The sequence below is a fragment of the Pangasianodon hypophthalmus genome, chromosome 4, assembly GCF_027358585.1.
Source record: "Pangasianodon hypophthalmus isolate fPanHyp1 chromosome 4, fPanHyp1.pri, whole genome shotgun sequence".
NCBI lineage: Eukaryota > Metazoa > Chordata > Actinopteri > Siluriformes > Pangasiidae > Pangasianodon > Pangasianodon hypophthalmus.
This window is the reverse complement of record NC_069713.1, coordinates 28,939,190-28,963,108: the sequence shown is the minus strand read 5'-3', so window position 1 is coordinate 28,963,108 and position 23,919 is coordinate 28,939,190. Positions and strand designations below refer to the sequence as shown.

The 23,919-nt window shown below is 41.2% G+C and overlaps 1 protein-coding gene across 4 annotated transcripts; it reads left to right on the top strand.

Annotated features, from left to right (window-relative positions):
• The first annotated feature begins 305 nt into the window (after positions 1-305).
• LOC113540124 (coagulation factor XIII B chain-like) lies at positions 306-23,060 on the top strand. Of its 4 annotated transcripts, none has more exons than XM_053233209.1 (14): positions 306-464; positions 2,413-2,598; positions 3,012-3,188; positions 3,269-3,448; positions 4,147-4,170; positions 4,570-4,743; positions 5,050-5,220; positions 13,796-13,969; positions 14,973-15,152; positions 20,950-21,024; positions 21,375-21,536; positions 21,645-21,785; positions 22,493-22,509; positions 22,676-23,060. In XM_053233209.1, exons 1-14 carry the CDS (start codon positions 413-415, stop codon positions 22,676-22,678), a joined length of 1,716 nt encoding a protein of 571 aa, XP_053089184.1. In that variant the 5' UTR covers positions 306-412; the 3' UTR covers positions 22,679-23,060. The 4 variants fall into 4 exon arrangements, with proteins under 4 accessions (XP_053089184.1, XP_053089183.1, XP_034159433.2 ...); XM_053233208.1 differs by having other exon boundaries at positions 20,932-21,024; XM_034303542.2 differs by lacking the exon at positions 4,147-4,170 and having other exon boundaries at positions 20,932-21,024.
• Positions 23,061-23,919: the final 859 nt, after the last annotated feature.

The window sequence follows — 23,919 nt, the reverse complement described above, 5'->3', positions numbered from 1 at the left end:
TTAAATGTGTATGTGAATATCTTGCTTTTGAAAATTAATGTACATTCTCCCTGAAAGGTCACTTCACCATATACATATGCACACTCTCTCTTAAGCAGGTAGTGAGACGCTTTTTAACAAGTCAATAGTTTAAAGATGACCTGGATTTTTGCCTCTAAACCTTTAAAACCCTGCAGAATTTCAGTGTATTTAATGTGTTCAACTTTTCTTTAATTTGGCACGTCAGTATTTGGAGTTACGAAATCTGCAATGGTGAAATCTTGCACTAGATTTGTGGTTTCTGGTAAATGGAGGCGGAAAGGTAAATCATTAACGCTGCTCATAAACAAAGCAACTTGCTTTTCTAAAGTAACGTGTATCTGTGTTTAATCTGAAAGTTTTATGCCACAGTCTGAGGTGAACAATAAAGAAGATGAGGATTACTATCCTGGCTTTTTTTATTTGGTCATGTCAGGCTGTGTGGGGTAAGATGTCTGTAATGTCTGAAAAATCAATCTTTCTCTCTCTCTCTCTCTCCATATATATATATATATATATGTATATATATATATATATATATATATATATATATATATATATGTATATATATATAAAGAGAGAGAGAGAGATAGATAGATAGATAGATAGATAGATAGATATATTATTTCAAAAATAATGTACTGTATTTGTTATGTAAAATTCTGCTGCATGCAAACATTTTGGCACAAAACACACCACCATGAGAGGTTTGAAGGCTCATAGTTAGGAAATAGATCATTTAAGGAAAGATAGGAAAGATCATTTAAGATAACAATTTAGAGCTTCTCGATATGATGTGATATGATGTGATAGATATATGTGATTTTTGTAATTTTGCAATAGCTGTAGGTATGAGTTTCAATCAAACAAAGTGTACTTCACATATGCACTATGTTACATTCACATTTTAATAACTGTGTTTCTATCTAAATATTTAGTGGATTTCCAAAAATGTAGGAAGAAAATCTGTCCATCAACTACTGTTACACAATAACAAAGACTATGTGAGGGGAAAAAAACTGATTCCCAGCTGTATGTAAAGAAAAGAGCTCAGAAATATTCAGATGTAGCAGAGACGCGATGTAAATCTCTACATCATTATTATTTAGAAGTGATTATTTCCATTGCTATCTTACAAATCTCATCTTTATTAATTAATCTTTCCCAACTAAGCGACATGTTTGTGATTTTTCCCTCAATTTATGGCTTTCCAATTGTGCTAAGTTCCATCTAGATATGACAAGTTGGAGGCCATGTCACCTTCACTGAGACAGACAGAGACAGAGGCCACGTCTCCTTCACTGAGACTGACAGAGACAGAGGCCACGCCTCCTTCACTGAGACTAGCCGGGACAAAGAAGCATAGACGAGGAGAAAGAGAGAGAGAGAGAGAGAGAGAGATAGATAGATAGATAGATAGATAGAGAGCAGTATTTAACATTGTTAATGCCGCTACAATAATAATAGATAAATCTGAGCATGTAATATCAGATTTTGTCCTTTCAATTGTGATCTTGTCCAAACTTGTGCCCAGTACCTGCTGTGTTGAAACAGTGTGGTTTGAAACAATTAAATTACATTGTTTAAATTACATTGCTAAGTTAGACCCAGATGCTAACTCTCCTCTATCACAAAGACATGTACAAAACGGGGAGGGTGACATTAGCACGTCCTTCCTCAGAGACACGTGAATCCAGCCTTGGCGTCTTTTTGAACTGCTGCTCTCGCAGCGCCACAGGGTAGCGTAACATGCTCCGCACTCAGGAGAAAGAGCTATCTGACCTATTCTGCATGCATGTGCTCACAGATGCCTGCAATTGGCTAGTGTCCCTGTGATTGACTGGGGAAAGAGAGTATGAGCAAATTTTGTTCTCTTGGCTCCCGGCCATGGGTGGCTGTGGCATCTTCAGGATGGGGCAAGCATTTTACTATAGTCCTATTCGGGAGCACTAAAAAGAGCAGCTTTTAGATTTAAAAAATTATTTTTACAAAAAATAATAAAAAAATAATCAAAATAATAACATATTACATAACAGACCACTTTTCAGACAAAAAAGAATGCTGGCTGTCAGGGTTAGCAGCAAAAACAGAAGCAAGACAAAGTCTCCAAAGGAACTATGGCAGGTTCTCATGTATGAGTAGACTCATACTACTGTATGAAGTGTTCTGATGTGTTTTTAAACACACCAAATATTGATTTTGTTTAGTTTATTACTGTTTACTGTTCAAATTTATAAATGTTTGATTTCGTTATTTCGGAAGGCATCTTCACTGACTTATCCAACATACTGTATATATAGTGGATTGTTTAGGGAAAGGGTGCCAACACTTTTCTACAGCATGCATTTCACCCATCATTTCATTTTACTAACTGATAAGTAATTGTGCAAAAAGTAATTGCAGAAAACTGTCCACGTCCACCACTTGAAAACGGCTTTTTCGTCCCACATTTGGAAAAATACGACCATGGCGTTAGTATTTCCTACGGCTGTAACACGGGCCTGAAACCTGCTCTCGAAACATGGTGGGGAGAGATAACATGCAGAAATGGCCAATGGTCACACGAACCTCAGTGTATTGGTGAGTAATTTACCGATGAATAATGAATAACATCCTCAATACAAACTTCAACTGTTTAAGTTGTTTTTGATATTCTGCTTGTTAGTTTATTCTATTAATCATGTGCTTATGTTTACTGTAATACTGCTCTGCCGTAATACTGATCTGCTATCTGACTTACACAGTACCTACATAATATTTATACTGTTATTCAGTGCACACACTCGGGTAAGATTGTCATTTGAACACTAGATTTTAAGAATATAATCTGACAGGAAAAGTACATTTTCATTTTTATAGGACGAGCCATTTTAAGAAACATCCCAGATTCTAAAACAAGACTTATAAACAAACACATAAAGAAATATTAAAAGATATATAATATAAATTAATCGTAAAATAATATAAAAAGGTTCTTCTATTTGTTGTTTTAGATAATACATGGTGTATTGCCCCACATGTGCCAAACGCCCAGCCTGTACATGAGTTACAAACATATTATCCTCCTAGTGACGATGTTAGTTTTAAATGTGACTACGGCTATGAGTTTGAAGGAGGAAAGTCAGAAGCACAGTGTGTAAATGGAACTTGGAGGCTGCCAGTGTGTAAACGTAAGTGTCCTCATTGCAAACATGACTAATATTTCTGAACAACATTGTGTTATTTTAAAACGAAGATTTTTATTCTGCAGGAAAGCCTAAAACTTGTGATCCTCCTCCCCGTGTTTACAATGGAATGATCTTACAACCTTACCAGGATGTTTTCGAGCACGGGGATCAGCTTGAGTATGTTTGTGCAAAAGGATATAACCAACGTACAAGCAATTATAACACTTGTCATAACGGCAAGTGGTCCTCTAGTCCTAGTTGTGGTAAGATTCTCACACACTGCTTTTTGCAAGTCGGGATATGGGATTATCGTTTTTTACATATGATTACATCCGTTCAATTGTTTGATTTGCTAGAAAGGCCAAAAAATAGACTGAATCTTTGTGGCTAAAAGGAAAGATAGAAAGAGAAATAATAGAAAAATTATTTTAAAAACACACTTCATACTTCTTTCATTATGTACAAATTTTCCCATATTGTCAGCTTGTACTGTACACTTTCACTGAAACCAGAAGGTGTCCCATGTTACAGCTGTACTGTAACACATGAGTGTGGGTCACACTGTAACAGTACTCCACAAACACTGTAAACTTACATGTGTCTATTACTGCTTTTTTACCACAGCTATTTTCCAACAATTACTATTTTCTTATTTATTAAAAATTGGTCATTATTTGTCTTTTTTATCAGTTTATAGTGACAGCTTAAAGTTATAGTTTTGCCCCTGACTGTTACAAAGCGCAGACTCTGGAGAGTCCTTTCATAAATGTTAAATAAACATCTCCTTACTGAAAATGTTACCATGACAATGATTATAAGGTTTTTATATAACACATGCCGTTATTACAGAAATGAATTAGGATGAGCAAATTACATATAAAATATAAAACTTTGACTTGCAGCTGCACTACTGTCAGAGCTGCTGTTACAGAAAATTAATCAACACCTTCTTTCCAAACAGAATCCAGACTTCAACAGCACCATGGTATAATTTCCTATCTGTTTTATTCATTATTGATCCAAAATTCCGTTGCTATCTGATGTACACCGTACTTGAGATAATGATGTCTGACATAAACACATCATTTTTTATTTCCTGATGATGATTTAATGTGTTAGCTCAACATATTCAAAGCAAATGGCACCAATAAGCAGCATCTTCACTGTAAAAGTTTATTGATTAGTTGTAGTCAGTTCCTGTATCTGAGCAAAACGAACAAAATCTAATGCTTGGATTATCATACTAAGATTATAAACATTTATTTGTTCATTTAGTCTAAATCCCTACGATCAGAGGTATATTACACCATGTGTGCACAAATGTAACTGAATAAATACAAAAGTAAAGCCAAAAATGTATAAATGTTCTGTTTTTTTGTTCTAGATAAGCCACTGTGTCCTAAACCACAGGTGCAAAATGCTTATCCTGCAGCTGCATTAAAAAACTCCTATTATAATGGAGACACTGTAAGATTTGTATGTAACAGAGGCTATAGGTTTGAAGGAACAGATTCTGCAGAGTGTGTAGATGAAACTTGGAGGCTGCCAGTGTGTAAAGGTAAGTGTCCTCATTAGAAACATGTCTAATATTCCTGAACACCACCATGTTATTACAAATGAACACAAGATTGTGACACTTTGGTCGGCGTGAGGAGAATGAGGACTTGGGAGGCAAGCATGGGAGAGAGAGAATGAGAGAGTTGTTATGTTTAATTCAGATGTCTCTGTCTGTTCATGAGAGAGGTGTTATGTTTAATTCAGATGTCTTTGTCTGTTCTTTTCAGCATTTCTTAACTGTAGTTATTAAGCGCAAACAAAAACTTCAAAATTCGGTTCATGTTTTTTTCATATTTTTTTGTTCTAGATCCAACATCATGTACTACCCCACATGTGCCAAATGCCCGACCTGCAGAAACGTTAGCAGAGGTCTATTCTAATGGAAGATATGTGAGATTTGAATGTGACAGCGGCTATGAGTTTGAAAGAAGAGACCCATATGCACGGTGTGTAGATGGAACTTGGAGGCTGCCAGTGTGTAAGTATCCTCATTGCAAACATGACTAATATTTCTGAACAACACTGTGATTATATAATAAAGACAAGACTATTTCTCAGGAAAACCTTAACAAGTGTTCACCCCTCAATCTAGGTTTTTTTATTCATAGTTGCTGGAAGACAAGTAGGTTTAACAAACAGAAAAAGAAAACAAAAACTACTTCTTAATGACTTTCACAAACCAAATATTTTGTGTGCATGTTTAAACATAAATGCACTTCACAGATCTGTGACGTAGCTCAATCCTGTAACTAAAGCGCACACTAATCGTCGAGTCCCACCACCTGCTGCACTACACACATCAGCTGAGCCTGACTGCAGAGAGAGTTTTACTAGTTGGAATAATTATCAAGAAAACTGAATGCTCAAAACATGATTGCATAACAATCCAATATTTGTTTGAAGAATTGAAAGATGATTACTAAATATCACAGAAGAATTAAAACTCTGTGCTTGAGATCTACAGACCAAGACATACCAGCACAATAACGCTGATGTTGATCAGACACAGGGTCCAGCACTGGGGGACTGTTTTTCCCCAAATATCTGTACTTTGTTAATATATTTCAATTTTTACAGACTTCAATGCATTTTAAAGCAAATGATCCTACTTTCAATTCAATTCAGTTGAATTAAATTTTATTTGTATAGCGCTTTTAACATTGGACATTGTCACAAAACAGCTTTACAGAAATAAATACATTCAAATTAAATTAAACCAAAATAAATTGTAAATATGTGAATTTATCCCTAATGAGCATGCCAGAGGTGACAATGTCAAGGGAAAACTCCCTGAGACGATATGAGGAAGAAACCTTGAGAGGAACCAGACTCAAAAGGGAATCCATCCTCGTTTGGATGTAATGCATAGTGCAATTATAAATAAATCCCTTCTATAACTGTGTACTATATGGACAAATAGTGCAATTGTGCAACCAGTAAATTCATCACAGTTTTCACATGAAGTCCGGTTTGTTGAACCTATTCACTGTCCACTGATGGAGTCCTGAGTACAGCAATGGCAGTCCCATGCCATCACAGTACAGCTCCCTATATGAGATCCCCAAGCCATCTCCACAGCCCCCAAGTGGCACCATCCCCAGCAATCCCACTGATTTACAGGCTGTCCATGGGGGGCCACCCCCAGCAGCAGCGAGCGATCTCAACCGATGAGAACTCCAAACAGAACTAGGGCATCAGGATGAATCAGGCAGGTCGAGAGAGCAGAAGGTGTCAGTATCACTGGTATCTCAGGAGTAGCATGTGTAGCTCGACAGAACGACAGAGAAAGAGAGAGAGAGAGAGATTGTTAGGTAAGCTTTTGGCCTGTAATGGTTAAGGACATTGTACTTTGCGTGCATAGTGCAAGCAGGGACTCAGGCAAGACTAGCTGTGACAGCATAACTAAAAGGGAGAGCCAGAGGTAATATAGATATGAGGGTGCCCTGGGACATAAAGCTGCCAGACACTCCAATGTCGACAAACCTGAGTGAACGCGTGAGAGTGGAGGGGCGACAGCATCCAATTACTTTCTCTCCATTACTTTCTGCAGCATATCTATCATTACTCGTGCTGCCTTCAAGTCCTCCTCAGAAGATCATAGTTCAGAGTTCACCTTTTAATTGGCCGAGAAAACTAGTTTTATTTATAGCAACATCCAACCCAGTATCCAGTTAAAATGAAATCCAGTATCCAGGTAAAATGGAATCCAGCATCAAGATAAAATATTCCTAATTTATTTTTTGTCTCTTTACAGTGGCAACCAATGACAAGCTTAAATGTGCTGCTTTAAAAAAAAAGCCCATGTGAGCAGGAATATACATCATTAGCTGCTGCTGTAAATAGACAAACAATAAATAATAAAATATTTAACTTCACAAGGCCACCATAGTTCCAGTAACGTATCCGGCCTCTGTGGTTCCCCCTGATTATCACCAGAGGTCGCCATCACCCGAGTATTGACTTTTCCCTCTAAACTCCATTTCCCATCACCCCGTACCTGGCACTGATTACGAGCCTCTGTCTCACACTCACTCTTCGCAAAGTCTTGTTTTGCCCTGGCTGACATTTCTGAGCGTTACTACCTTCTCTATTGGATTACTGTGTTTGACCCTGGACTGTTTCTCTCGTTTCTGGATTGTTTGCTGCATGCCCCGATCATCCGCCTGTCTGATTACTCTGCCTTTGTCTCGCCTCTGATTACCCTGTTTGCTGTTGATCGACCACGCCTGTACAACTGTGTCTACCTTTTATTAAAAGCTGCAAATGGATCCTCACTCTGTTGACTCATCATTACAGAAGACTTCGCCGAACTTCAATCCAGCAGCGGTTTACAGACTCTCTACCGAAGTCTCTGCCCCAGCCAACGTGCTGGCCGCTCATCAACAACAGCTAGCGTGCCTCACGTCTCTCACGGAGGAATTAGTGAAAACTTTGCAAGCGTTACCAAATACTTCACCAAGCTCATTCATCTGAGTCTGCCTCGCCACCATTAGACCCAGCACCCCAAGCACCTCCTCCAAGTCTTTCCACGGCCAGTCCCCACTTAGCTTACCCGAAGAAATTCGACGGCACACCAGCTAAATGTAAGGGTTTTTTTCTTCAATGCTCCTTGTTTGTAACCTGTGTTATACCCCACAGAGGGAAGTCGCATCGCTTTTGTATGCTCTCTCTTCACTGGCAAAGCATTAGACTGGGCCACCACCGTGTGGAATTTCAATCGACCAGCCTTTCCCTTGTTTGAGGGTTTTCTGCAGCGCTTCCGAGAGATGTTTGATCTCCCTGAGGGAGGAGATGGAGCGGGTGAACAGATTCTCATGCTGCAACAGGGGAAAAATACAGCAGCGGAGTTTGCTTTGTCATTTCGCACACTGGCTGCACAAACTGGATGGTCTGATGATCCCTTAAAGCTGCATTTTCGGAGTTACGGGCTGAGCTCGCTTGTTGAGATGAGGGAAAAACTTTGGATCAACTGATTGATCTCACCATTTGCATCAACAATCTGATTCGCTCTAGGAGACCCAGCAGGGGTTCGATGTTTCGTTCACCAAGCCCTCCGTTAGTACCCGAACAAGAAGCTCCCTCTGCGGTGAATCAATCATTTCGTACTTCAAAGTGTGTTAAGTACCTGTTAAACTAGCCTTTAGTGATGGGGTGATAGAGACAATGGCTCTAATCGATTCTGGAGCGGCAGGAAATTTTATTGATGCTGACAGATTCTTTCCTCTTTCACAACCAGAGACTGAATCCATGAAAGCCTACATAGAGGAGGAACTAGCTAAGGGCTTCATCGTTCCATCCACGTCTCCTGCGTCTGCCGGATTCCTCTTTGTCAAGAAGAGAGATGGGAGTCTTTGGCCTTGTATTGATTATAGAGGTCTAAACGAAATATCTGTCAAGTTCCAGTACCCTCTACCTCTAGTTCCGCCGGCTCTTGAGCAGCTTCGCTCCACCAAATACTTCACCAAGTTCGATCTGTGCAGTACTTACAACTTGATTCGCATAAAGGAGGGGGATGAGTGGAAGACGGCCTTCTCCACCATGTCTGGGCACTATGAGTACCGGGTTATGCCGTTCTGGCTTGTCAACAGTCCCTCAGTCTTCCAAGCATTCATAAACGATGTATTCCGTGACATGCTCGGTAGATGGGTCATCGTTTACATGGATGACATTCTCATTTACTCTGACTCTCTTGAAACACACAATAGCCATGTCCGAGCCGTTCTACAACGCTTGATCTCCCACCAGTTGTATGCTAAAGCAGAGAAATGTGAGTTTCACCAGACTTCTACTACGTTCCTGGGATATGTGATCAGTCCAGAGGGAGTGATGATGGATGATCATAAAGTGCAGGCCATCTTGAACTGGCCCCAACCTACGACTGTCAAAGAGATGCAGAGGTTCCTTGGATTTGCTAACTTTTACAGATGATTCATCAGAGACTTCAGCTCCATCGCAGCCCCTCTGACTTCAATGATTAAGAGGAGGGTAAGTCGCTTATCCTGGTCAGCAGCAGCTTACAGAGCCTTTAACCACCTCAAGAAATGTTTCTCCACTGCACCCATAATGCATCACCCTGATCCTGAGCATGAGTTTGTAGTAGAGATAGATGCCTCCAGCACAGGCGTCGGGGCAGTTCTTTCGCAATGTCATGGCAGTCCACCCAAACTCTTCCCCTGTGCCTACTTCTCTCGCAAACTTAACCAAGCGGAACAGAATTATGATGTGGGGAACCACAAGCTATTGGCAATGAAGGCGGCCTTTGAGAAGTGGCGACATTGGCTTGAGGGAGCCAAATTTCCCTTGTCAGTTCTCACTGACCATCGCAATCTGGAATATCTCCGCTCTGCAAAAAGACTCAATCACAGACAGGCCAGGTGGGCTCTATTCTTCACACGGATTCAATTCACAGTAACTTATCATCCAGATTCCAAAAACACCAAGGCAGATGCGCTTTCTTGTCAGTTTGAGTCCGCATACCAACCCCTTTCACCTGATCCCATCTTACCTTCCACTCTCATTGTGGCACCTGTGCAGTGGGACATCATGACTGAGATTGCGGAGGTGCAGAGCATGGATCCTATACTTGCTGAATGTTCACCCAACAGGACCTTTGTACCTCTTTCCTTGAGGAACCAAGTTATTCAACAGGTTCATGACCTTCCCAGCTCCGGACATCCAGGAATAAATGCGTCCATCCAACTTCTCACCAACAAATTCTGGTGGCCCTCACTACGCACTACGCATTAAGAACTGTGTAACCTGCAACACCACCAAGTCCTCTAAACAGTTGCCTGCCTCAGTGACCCTGGTCCCACATTGCCATCATTGATTTTATCACCGACCTTCCCAACTCCAGAGGCAATACCACCATCCTTACCATCATCGATCGCTTCTCTAAGTCCTGTCACCTGATACCATTACCCAAACTACCCACAGCCCTAGAAACAGCAGAGTCTCTGTGTAGTTATGTATTCCGCTTCTATAGATACCCCGAAGATATCGTCTCGGACAGAGGCCCTCAGTTCACTTCTCGAATATGGGCAGCTTTTTTCAAATACCTTGACATCAACATAAGTCTTACCTCGGGCTACCATGCTGAGTCCAACGGGCAAACTGAATGCCTCAATCAAAAAATCACTCGCTTCCTAAGATCCTACTGTCACCGCAATCAGGCTAATTGGAGCAGATATCTGTTCTGGGCAGAATATGCACAAAATTCCCTGCACAAACCATCCACTGGACTTACACCCTTCCAATGCGTGCTTGGATTCCAACCACTTCTCTTTCCCTGGTCCGGGGAGTCCACAGAGTTAATGACTGGCTCAGGAAGAGTGAAACTACCTGGAACGAGGCCCATACTCATCTCCAATGCGCGAACAAGCAGATCGCACCGTGGTCCCAACCCTGAGTATGTCCCGGGATTGTGGGTCTGGCTCTCCACTCGAGATCTTCGGCTCCGACTACCCTGCCGTAAACTCAGCCCCAGGTACGTGGGTCCATTCAAAGTCATTAAACAAATAACTCCTGTTTCTTTCCGTTTGGCTTTACCTCCACAATATCGTATCTCACCCACTTTTCATGTCTCTCTGCTCAAGGCCATTGGTGCTCGAGAAGGGCGGACGAGGCCCGAAACCAGGACCCCCTCCTCTCATCATCGACGGTGAGGAGGCATATCAGGTTCAGGAGATCCTCGACTCTCAGTGCCAGAGAGGAGTTCTGCAATATCTCATGGACTGGGAGGGGTATGGACCGGAGGAGAGGTGCTGGGTAGATGCCAAGGACATTCTTGACCCATCACTTACCACTGACTTCCACAGGACCCATCCGAATAAACCGGCCCCTCGTCCTCACGGAAGACCCCGGTGTCATTTGCCTCCTCACGTCAGGAGCTGCTCGCAGGGATGGGGCTCTGTAACGTATCCGGCCTCTGTGGTTCCCCCTGATCATCACCAGAGGTCGCCATCACCCGAGTATTGACTTTTCCCTCTAAACTCCATTTCCCATCACTCCGTACCTGGCACTGATTATGAGCTCACCTGCAGCTTGTTACCGGGACTACTTAAGCCTCTGTCTCACACTCACTCTTCGCGAAGTCTTGTTTTGCCCGGCTGACATTTCTGAGTGTTACTACCTTCTCTATTGGATTACTGTGTTTGACCCTGGACTGTTTCTCTCGTTTCTGGATTGTTTGCTGCATGCCCCGATCATCCGCCTGTCTGATTACTCTGCCTTTGTCTCGCCTCTGATTACCCTGTTTGCTGTTGATCGACCACGCCTGTGCAACTGTGTCTACCTTTTATTAAAAGCTGCAAATGGATGAAATGGGTTTTCCTGGAAGTTAGGAGTATATGGGAAGGGAGTGTGGTTAAGGCCAGGATTTGAACTCTGGTTGCTGGTATGAGGATCAAGTGCTTTATCTGTGAGCCAGAGGGGAAGCAGAACGTGACTGGGCGTAGAAACAAGAGAGAGAGAGAAAACACACTGGAACAGTAGGAAGGGGAAAAACAGGGAAACATGGGGCAATACACAGGGGATATGGCCCATACCATGACATTTAGAACTATTTTTGTCCACCACTGGAGCCCAGAGTTCGCAGAGGGAGATGTCAAAATAACACTGACAATCTGATAAATACCATTAATTAAAATTAAATTAAAACCAGCAGAAACTGTAAATATAAATAGGGTGCACATCAATGTAGTAGGAATCTACAGTCAGGTCCATAAATATTGGGACAGTGACACAGTTTTGGTAATTTTGCCTCTGTACACCACCACAGTGGATTTGAAATGAAGCAGTCAAGATGTGACTGAAGCGTAGACTTTCAGCTTTAATTCAAGGGGTTTAACAAAAATATTGCATTAACCGTTTAAGAATTACATCCATTTTTTTACAGAGTTCCTCCATTTTCACAGGCTCAAAAGTAATGGGACAATTGACTGATAAGCAGTTTCATGGCCAGCTGTGGCCTGTTTCCTCCTTATATCATGACAAATTAAGGAGATAAAAGATCTGGAGCTGATTCCAAGTGTTGAATTTGCATTTGGTAGCTGTTCATGGGAACTCTCAATATGCCGTCCAAAGATGTGTTGATGCAAGTGAAGGAGGCCATCATTAGGCTGAAAAACCAAAACAGACATATCAGAGAGATAGCAGAAACTTTAGGAGGGCCAAATCAACAATTTGGTACATTCTTAAAAAGAAGGAATGCACTGGCGAGCTCAGCAACACCAAAAGGCCTGGGAGACCACAGAAAACAACTAAAGTGGATGATTGCAGAATTCTTTTCTTATTGAAGAACAACCCCTTCACAACATCTAGCCAAGTCAGGAACACTCTGGAGGAGGTAGGCCTATCATTGTCAAAGTCTACAATCAAGAGCCACCTTCATGAATGTAAATACAGACGGTTTACCTCAAGATGCAAACCGCTGGTAACACTCAAGAACACAAAGGCCAGATTAGACTTTGCTAAAAAACCTCTAAAAAAAGCCTGACCAGTTCTGATGCAAGATTAACTTGTACCAGAATGATGGGAAGAGAAAAGTATGGAGAAGGAAAGAAAGGGCTCATGATCCAAAGCATACCACATCATCCGTCAAACATGTGGAGGCAGTGTTATGGCATGGGCATGTTTGGCTGCCAATGGAACTGGGTCACTCGGGTTTATTGATAATGTGACTGTTGATAGAAGTAGCAGGATGAATTCTGAAGTGTACAGAGCTATACTTTCTGCTCACATTCAGCCAAATGCTGCAAAACTGATAGGACAGCACTTCACAGTACAGATGGATAACAACCCAAAACATACTGTGAAAGCAGCCCAAGAGCTTGGAAATTAAATGTTCTTAAATGGCCGAGTCAGTCACCTGACCTCAACCCAACTGAGCTGCTTTTCACTTACTGAAGACAAATCTGAAGGCAGAATGACCCACAAACAAGCAGCAACTGAAGATGGCTGCAGTAAAGACCTGGCAAATCATCTCAAGGGAGGAAACTCAGCATTTGGTGATGTCCATGGGGTCCAGACTTCAGGTAGTCATTGACTGCAAAGGATTTACCTCCAAGTAATAAAAATAATCCTAATATTTATGATTATATTAGTTTGTCCCATTACTTTTGAGCCTGTGAAAATGGAGGAACTCTGTAAAAAATGGATGTAATTCCTAAACGGTTAATGCAATATTTTTGTTAAACCCCTTGAATTAAAGCTGAAAGTCTACGCTTCAGTCACATCTTGACTGCTTCATTTCAAATCCACTGTGGTGGTGTACAGAGGCAAAATTACCAAAACTGTGTCACTGTCCCAATATTTATGGACCTGACTGTATATATTTAAAAATGAAATGTAAATATAATAGAGTAGGAATTTACTTGAGTTAGAGAAAGATTGAGTGAATATGTTAATGCTTTCAAAATTTAGGATTAATAATAATGAGGGGGTAAACTAAAAATCACCTTTGATCAGAGGGAAATAACTCTATGTGTGCACACATAACAAAATAAATGTCAATTTAAAGACACAGACGTATAAATGTTCTGTTTTTTTTCTAGGTCAACTAAAGTGTAGTGTCCCACATGTGCCTAACGCCCGACCTCTAGAAGGGTTAGACGCTTCCTATAGTAGTGGAAGGTTTGTTACATTTGAATGTAACCCCGGCTATGAGTTTGCAGGATTACATTATGCACAGTGTGTAGATGGAACTTGGAGGGTGCCAGTGTGTAAACGTAAGTATCTTCCTTGCAAACATGACTAATATTTCTGAGCAACACTGTGATTATATATAATGACTTTCACAAAAGAAATATTTTATTTTGTATGCATATTAAAACATAAAATGCACTTCACAGAGTTGTGACGTAGATCGATACTGTAACTAAAGCGCAAATTATTAGTTCTGAGTCCCACCACATGCTGCACTACACACATCAGCTGAGCCTGACAGTAGAGACAGTAGTTTTACTTGTTGGATTAATTGTCAAGAAAACTGAATGCTCATAGGTCACATCAGTGGTTCCCAAACATTTTGTCATTTTGTCATGTCATTGGCTGCTTTTGTAAATAGCCAAAAAATTAAAAAGGAATATTTTAACTTCATAGACAACTGAAAAGTCATACTTCACATCAACATTTAAAGCGGAATGCCTTTTAGAATTTTAGTTTACAAAAACAGACTTAAATAAGAAGATCATTTATTTGAAGTCCACCATTTCATGATTGACAGGCATTCTGGACAGACACACCTCTCAAGCGGTGAGACACTCCTGCTGATAGAGGAGGGAGGACACGTACCATCTTGTTCTGGTCTGCAGTCAGAGAGGTGTCTAGAAACTGATCAAATAATCACCTATAACTAAAATAACTCAGTACACACTTCTACTTTTATTAGAGTAGCATGTTAACAAACATAACTCTACCTTTACTCAGGTACAGGATACGGCAGTTCACCACTAGGACCCAGAGATCATGGAGGGAGACGTCAAAATAACACTGATAATCCAATAGATAACATTAATGTTCACTGGTTCATGGTCTTGTTTGGGGATTTTAATACTGTTTTGTTTTTTTCTATTTAGTACACATCAAAAATCAAATTCAAAAACAGAATATAAATAGGCCGTGCATCAACATCTAAAATCGACTATGATCAGAAGTAAATTACTCCATGTGTGCACACACATAACTAAATAAATTCTAAATTAAAGCCGTGTATAAATGTTCTGTTTTTAGCTCGAGGTGAAACAGTGTGTACTGCTCCACATGTGCCAAACGCCAAACCTGCTAATGAGTTAGCATCGTTCTATGCTACTGGACGCACTGTTAGATTTGTATGTGACAGCGGCTATGAGTTTGAAGGAGCATCTTATGCACAGTGTGTATATGGAACTTGGAGGCTGCCCGTCTGTAAAGGTAAGTGTCCTCACTGCAGACATGAATAATATTTCTGAACAACATGTTGTGTTCTGTGAAACACTGTGATTCTGCACATGACTGCTAGGTGGCACTATAATAACATGATAAGTAATAAGATAGAGAGAGATTAAGAGAGTTCAGATGATTGCAGAGAGACTCAGGTTGTCTGGCGGTATTGCTGTAATAAAATCCCCGTTGTTTAGAGTTAGCCTCCGCCTCGGTCCTTTTAATCTGCAACACCACAAATTGGCGACGAGGATAACCCGCCTGCAAGTTTGTTTTGTTGCTGATTTCAAAATGTTAGTGAATGTTCCGGCACCTGTGATGTTTCTTCCCTGCCCTGGGGAGCCGTCTATGCCTTTCGACATGTGGTTGCGGATGTTTCAAAACTACTTATTAGTGATTAATGCGACGGGGGATGCTTGGCCAGATGCCCACAAAAGAGCTACATTACTCCACTGCTTAGGGACGGAGGGGCAGCAGATTTTCTGTCCTCTACCACTTATGCCTCTGCTATCAGTGCATTAGAGAAAGATTTCACTCCAAAAGTCAATGTCTTCGTTGAACGCTATGCATTCAGAAAACATGCTCAATTTCCACACGAGACTATCATGCAATATGTAGCTGCTTTGCGTGCCCTTGCTGCCACTTGCGGTTTTGAAGATAAAGCTGATGACATGATACGAACCAGTTACTGGAACATTTGTGTAGTGACAGTATCAGAGAAAGGCTGTTACTGGAGTCAGACCTCACACTAGATACAGCCGTAACGCTTGCAACGCAGATGGAAGCGGGTGCTGATCAAGCTAAAAAAATGGTCTCAGACAGAGGAGCCTCAGAAAGGGGAATCCCAGTGCAGGTTGTGTGTCCCAAATCGCACAAAACTACAAACAAGCAGCCCCATCACCCAGCTAAGCCTCATGCCACCACTCCTGCCCCACGTAAGTCCTGCTTTAGATGTGGCTCTGATAAGCACTTAGCCAACTCCTCTCAATGTCCCGCTGCAAATGCTCAATGCAAATCTTGTAACAAAAGGGGTCATTTTGCCCGTGTATGCCGTTCCGTCCCAACTAGCCAAGTGCATGAGGTGCAGTTACCTGATGTAACCATACTGTATTTGGACAATTCTGATAAAGCCCCGAAAAGACTGTTTTGCGATGCTACTATTCTGACACCTGCTTCCGTTGCCAAGGAGATATGCCTTATTGTAGATACAGGCTCTGCTGTCTCCATACTGCCGCACCACATCTACAAGCAACATTTTAGTCTCACCCCATTATCTCCACCTGCTGCTAGACTTGTGACCTACACACAAACACATATACCAGTACTTGGATGTCTCCATGCTCAGGTGCGTGTAGGAAATTCTAGCGCTCCAGCCACATTCTTTGTGGTAGAGGACGGCACTGCATTATTAGGTATGGACTTAATCAGTAGCTTGCATCTCTCTATTAATGCTGATACAGTCACAACTGCAGAAGCCATGCCAGTCACTCCTGTCCTGTCCACAACTGCGACCGCACCCTTCCTTGCACCCCCACCTGAGATAGGATGTGTAAACCAGTTCGTACATAAAGTAAAAATTGATCCTACAGTCCAACCCATACGTCAGAATCTGCGGCGTTTACCATTCGCAGTAAGGGATGCTGTCTCAACTGAGCTTGACCGCCTCCTTCATGCTGGCATCATAGAAGAAATTGATGCCTCTGCTTGGGTTTCTCCCATTGTAGTTACAAAAAAAAAATGGAGGCATACAAATGTGCCGGATCTTCATGAGCCAAACAAGGCTGTGGTCACTGACTGTTACCCACTACCACATGTAGACGAGTTGCTTTCCAGCCTGCGTGGTGCTAAAATTTTCTCTACTATCGACCTTGCCAACGCATACTACCGGGTACCTCTCCACAAGGACAGTAGGGACATTACGGCCTTTATTACGCATAAAGGCCTCTTTCGATTTTGCAGGGTCCGTTATGGCCTCACTTCAGCTCCATCAGCGTTCCAGAAGATGATGGCAACCATCCTGGAAGGGGTACCTGGTGTCCAGAACTATTTGGACGATTTAATCATCTGCTGTGATGACATGACCAAGAAAGCGCAGTGTAGTCTGTCGAAAGTGGCACTTCTCATTGTTTAGGACCAGTCCAGCCTCTTTTAGTTTTAGCAGTACAGTATCGAGAGTCCGGTCGTGTTCATCATTCACTGCTGATGAACACGACCGGACTCTCGATACTGTACTGCTAAAACTAAAAGAGGCTGGACTGGTCCTAAACAATGAGAAGTGCCACTTTCGACAGACTACACTGCGCTTTCTTGGTCATGTCATCACAGCAGATGGTATTCTGCCTGACCATGAGCATGTTGATGCAATACTTAAAGCGCCACCACCATCTGATGCTGCTGCTCTGCAATCCTTTTTGGGTCTTGCATCCTGGTACTCGAAGTTTATCCCAAATTTTGCAATGCGCGAGTGTGCCAAGGACAAAGAGACTTTCTAATGGTCTGTGCAGCTTCAGACCATGAGAAAGTCTCATGGTCTGTGCAGCTTCAGACCATGAGAAAGTCTCATGGTCTGGCCTGTGCAGCTTCAGACCATGAGACTTTCTCATGGTCTGAAGCTGCACAGGCCAGTTTTGATGATGTGAAACAGCTCCTGGTGTGCAGCTCTGCCCTAGCCCTATACGACCCCTCCCTTCGCTCTGTCATCTCGACCGATGCTTGTGATTATGGACTGGGAGCGGTGTTTTCCCAAATTCAGCAAGACGGCACAGAGAAACCAGTGGCTTTTGCATCGCGTACTCTGACGGTGACATAGAGTAAATACTCAATCATGGAAAAAGAGGCACTTGTGTGTGTGTGGGCTACAGAGAAGTGGCACACATATTTGTGGGGTAAACGTTTTACCTTACGTACCGACCACCAAGCTCTTACAACATTGCTTACTACAAAGGGAATGAATAGAGCAGGAATGCGCATTGCTCGCTGGTCGGCATGCCTGCTTTGTTTCGACTATGAGGTTGTCTATAAACCAGGTTCACAAAATCACACCGCGGACTGCCTTTCCCGCCTCCCTCTGCACGGGCCAGCAGATGCATCCACAGATGTGGAACCAGAACTGGTAGCCCTGATTTCCTCAGCACTGAGTTCCCTTCCAGTCTCTGTTTTTGACCGTACTTGTTCTTCTTGTTCAGAAATCAGTTTTCAGTCCAGGGTCTTTACATCTTCCATGGTGCCAGACTCGTGGTGCCTGTCTCATTGCGCCACACACTGATCATCCTGGCCCATGAAGGTCATCAGGGTATTGTACGCACTAAACAGCGTCTGCGTGACCTTTACTGGTGGCCTCATATGGACTCCCAGGTGCAGGCCTGCATATCTGCCTGTATCTCTTGCCAGTCCAATGATAAGACAGCTCTCACTCACCCAGCTCCTCTACAGCCTGTTCCACTCCCTGACGGCCCCTGGAAGAAATTGGGCCTTGATATTGTAGGGCCATTTGAGACTGCTGTTCCTGCTTGTCGGTATGCTGTGACTCTGACTGACTACTATTCGAAGTGGCCAGAACTTGCCTTTTGCCCGTCTGCCACAACTGATGCAGTCTTAGACTTCCTGACTACCGTTTTCAGCTGTCATGGGAATCCACTGATAATGGAATGCAGTTTACATCGGCTACCTTCTGTGACTTTCTACAGACTAGAGGTATACAGCACAACAGGACATCCGTGTACTACCCCGCAGCCAATGGAGCAGTCGAGAGGTTCCATCGTGCCCTGAAAGGCTGCAAACAAACAGCCATCTTGCAGTCACAGCACTGGAAGGAGGCTGTGACTAACTGGCTTCAAGTGTACCGTGCTACGCCGCATGCAACTACCTCAACCTCGCCTTATGAACTGCTCTATGGACGAAAAATGCGAACGAAGTTGGACATTTTGCCCGTTGCGGATGTGCCAAACACATCTGTCCATGACACAGTGGAAAAGAAACAAGCCAAGATGAAGCAGTACACTGACACTAAGCGGCATGCACATACACCATCATTTGCTCAAGGAGAGAAAGTGAGGGTCAAAGCACACCCTAAATTCTCTGCTACCTTAACTGTGGAAAAGCGTGTGGGACCAAACGCCTTTCTTCTAAGCGATGGGAAGAGATGGAATGCCACACCCTTGGCTTGTTCTGCCTCCGCACCTGAGAGTGGAGGTCTGGACTGTACTCCAACTGTAACACTACCCACTACGCCAACCTCGACACAACCCACTCTGAATAATCCTCCAGAACAGTCACGTTTGAGATCGAAACCTAAGTGGCATAAGGAGTACATAATGTGATTATCTGAGATGTTGAAGTAGGTGTATAGAATTGCTTTTGCTTTGTTTTTACACAAGGTCAAACATATTCCTTTGCAAGTGTTCTGAGTTTCATGTACGTGAAATAATTTCATTTCAGTTGTTATTGCCAGATATTGATTATGGTTATATTGATGTGTCTTCTTGTGTGACTGTTGTTGCTGCCTTATGACAATAGTTCTGTTCGTGTAGAAATGTGTTTGTTACTGAGGAAATGTTCTTTACAGAGAGGGAAGATGTTGTGTTCTGTGAAACACTGTGATTCTGCACATGACTGCTAGGTGGCACTATAATAACATGATAAGTAATAAGATAGAGAGAGATTAAGAGAGTTCAGATGATTGCAGAGAGACTCGGGTTGTCCGGCGGTATTGCTGTAATAAAATCCCTGTTGTTTAGAGTTAGCCTTGGCCTCGGTCCTTTTCATCTACAACACCACACAACACTGTGTTATTATAAAATAAAAATGAGATTTTTTTTTCACAGGAAAACCTTATACACATGATTCCCCTGCTCGCCTATAATAGATGAAAAGGCAAAAAAAAAAGCAAGACTAGAATTTTCTTATGGTAATACTGATATCTTAGTGCAGCAGCGGACAAATCAGTAGCCTGAGCACAAAAGACGAGCAGATTTCATGTCCAGCCTATTCTTTTAATCGTGGCTGCCTGGGAGACAAGTAGCACATGCTAATTCTGAATCCCACCACCTGCTGCACTACACCCATCGGTAGCTGGTTGAAGGTAGAACGGTTTTTACTTGCCAGATATTTTCAGAATCAGAAACACTGATGAAACTGAGCCAAATAAAACAAAATGAACAAACTAAAGTACATTACAAAGCCATCATTTATCTCCCTCCTGCTTACTACAGGCAGTCAAAACATATCAGTTAAGCATATCACGTTAGACAGATACAAATAATATCTTTTACGCCTGATATGAGGACACAGTAACACATCTCATAGCCGAAACATTGGCCAACGACTTGCTGACTATTTGCTGAGGGTGAAAACACGAAATGCTACTTTAGAAACATTGGGCCTCATTTAGTGATATTTTAGTAGTGTTGTGTGCAAATGTTTTTGTGGACCAAACCAAACTAAAAATTTCCTGCCATATTTACAAAAGTTACACTAACACTGCTTTTCTTCTTACGTGTGGATGTTGTTAAATGCTTGTTATCTGTGAAGTGCAAAGGGCGTTCATGGCACAGCTCATTTGAGAGTGTGAAAACAAACAAAGTATCAAATTTTGCTCTGATTCAGACTCAACAAACAGACTAATGGCTGTACAAACTTTAAGGAGGTTCCTCAGTCTCTCCAAATTGTCTAATATTTGTCATTTATTGTGTTAGTGGTTGCAGTTGGATGTTGGTACAAAACCTTCCAGAAACTTAGGAAAGATATTAATTTAAAAATAAAAATGTTCCAGGAGAACACGCTCATCCAGATTCCCATAGACATCATGACAGCTCTGAGGACCGTGGTGGATCTCTAGGTCCTGATACTGTGGTACTGTCGCCTGGTAATAATGACCACAAATTCACTCACAAATTTATCACATTTTACTCTGCTATTAAAAATCAAGTGTTTCATATTTAGCTGGAATTTGATCTCACCCTCACTCAGGCACTTTGTAAACGTTAGCCTCAAATTTCCTTCCGAACTCACACTTCCTGCAGTTTGTTGTGTTAAGAATGTGTGTACTTTCTATGTTTAAAGGACAAATACAGCGCGTAATGTAATGTGTTCGTCTCATACGAATGTAATATGCAGCATTGTATTCACCATTATAAAAGGACATAGGTGTTTATTATAATTAATGTTTTATTCCTTTAATCTCCATGTCGTGACACAAATTGTCTCTGATTTCAGTCAGTATTTGTGGATCTCAACCCTTTATTGAAAATGGAGATGTTACAATACTACCAGGTGAAAGGGAGTTAAAAGTTCAATGTCAGAGATTTTATAAGCTACAAGGACCTGAAAAAATAAGTTGTGTTAATGAAAAATGGACAGAGCTTCCAGTGTGTAAACGTGAGTGTTAATTACACCTTAAAACAAATGTACAATGCTTGAGAGAACAAATGATGTCATAATTCAAAAACATTTATAAATGGTTTATTATTGTTTTCTGTATTCCAGCTCCGTGTAAACTGGATAGGACACTTATTCATTCTAATGATGAATATCTGCAGGAGGGTGAAGAGAAGAGATTTTACTGTAGAGGATCAATTAAGACAATAACTATCTACTGCTCTGAAGGAAGAACACTCTATGGTGAATGTAAGTGTATCCTGTGTTTTATCTAGTAAAAAAAAAATAGCTAAGTTTCTCTAGTTACAGATTTATTTATCCTTTATTTCAGCACAGTTATTATCTAATGAGGGTCATGCTGTTATGGCAAAATAATCAACAATGATGACCACCACAGAGTTGACAATACCACTTCTTATACCACAGCAACTTATCAGCTAGTACTTTTTTTTATTAAAGAACAACACTTCATATTTTTATCTGTTTATATTCACATTAAATGTTGTGGAACCTTTCACCAAACAATTCAGTTCCTGTTCTCACTTACATTACAGCAGCTATGAACGGCCGTTCCCTCACCAGCCTCTCTTTGTTCTCTCCTTACTGTAAACTTCACCATATCAATGACTACATACATTTTTTAATTCGTTAGTGTACGTTTACATTTACTATAAAACAATATCGTATTAGAATTTGTAGCTGTACTACTGTCAGAGCTGCTGTTATAGAAAATTATTCAGCACCTTCTGACCAATTAGGATCCAGAACTCAACAGCACTGTGGTGTAAGAATGCAGTAATATTTGGACCTGTGATCATTATTATGCTCAATGTTTTATCATGGCTCACAAGCCTTTATTTGATCACTTTTTTAGTAAACGTAGAATGAAGATGTGTAGTGAACGTTTTGGGGATTTTATTTAGATGGTCTCTGATGGCTGTTTATTTGGTTTACAGGTCGCTTCTTCGACTGGGTAAGTACACAAACACCTATTTTTTTATTATGGCTAAAAACCAAACACAATTAATATATACTAATAACTGTATCAGTAGAGTAGCTCTATCTGTGGCTCAGTGCAAATACTGATCCTAAATCTTAATTCAGATATATTAATTGTCTATGTGCGCTTGTTTTGACAGTGATCTGTATCAACGGCTAAATCAGAAAAACCGACATCTGCAGAGCTCCTGCTATTGATCAGAAATCTTCCTTCTCGGAGTAAATGTTTTTTAAGCAAAAAAAATCTGCTAAGAAGAAAATGCCATTCAGCCTCACTGTGTGTTGGAGGTTTAACTCGTTTAATTCCTGACTTATTATTCAGCTGTTAGTGTTTAGTAACTACAGTGGAACTATAAAGAAGGATTTACATTTTTGAGAGTGAGGAATGTAAATCTGGACCACTTAAGATAAAAAAAATTTAAAAAATAAATAAATAAATCTATCCTGTGTGAAGATGAACTGAAGATGGTGGATTATTACATAAACAAAGAAAAACAGATCTGAACCATTAAAATTTATGATAAATTGCTGCCTCATCATTTCCTTTGTCAACACTGCTGGGGGTGGCCCCATATGGACTGCCTGAAGAACTGTTTGGATTGCTGGGGATGGTGCCACCTGGGGGCTATGGAGATGGCTTGGGGATCACATATGGGGAGCTGTACTGTAATGGCTTGGGACTGCGATTGCTGTAGTCGCTTTGGGGCTGCAGTTGCCACGAGCAGCTTCGTACTCAGGACTCCATCAGTGGACAGTGGATAGATTTTAACCAGCCGGACCTCTTGCAAATACTGTGATGAATTTATTGGTTGCACAATTGCACTATTTGTCCATATAGTACACAATAGTAGGGATTTATTTATAATTGCACTATCCGTTGCACCCAGATGAGGATGGGTTCCCTTTTGAGCCTGGTTCCTCTCAAGGTTTCTTCCTCATATCATCTCGGGGAGTTTTTCCTTGCCACCGTCGCCACTGGCTTGCTCATTAGGGATAAATTCACAGTGATAAATTTAAATATTTACAATATATTTTTGTGAATCCATTTATTTCTGTAAAGCTGCTTTGTGACAATGTCCATTGTTAAAAGCGCTATACAAATAAAATTGAATTGAATTGAATTGAACACTGTCAAAAAATCTAAACAGTCTAATGAAATGTACCACTTTAAGAGACAGACTGAACACAGTTGATTTCCATATGAACTGGTCTGTGTGTTCAATTGATTTTTAGTGAATGATTACAAGATTGAACCTTGATTACACAGTTTTGGAGGGGGATGGTAGTTTACGAAAAATAAAAATTATTGCTTTTCACTCAAAAAAAAATGCATACACAAATAAAATGTTGGGTTTTTTTTTAATAGAAAGAGTATTAGGAAACC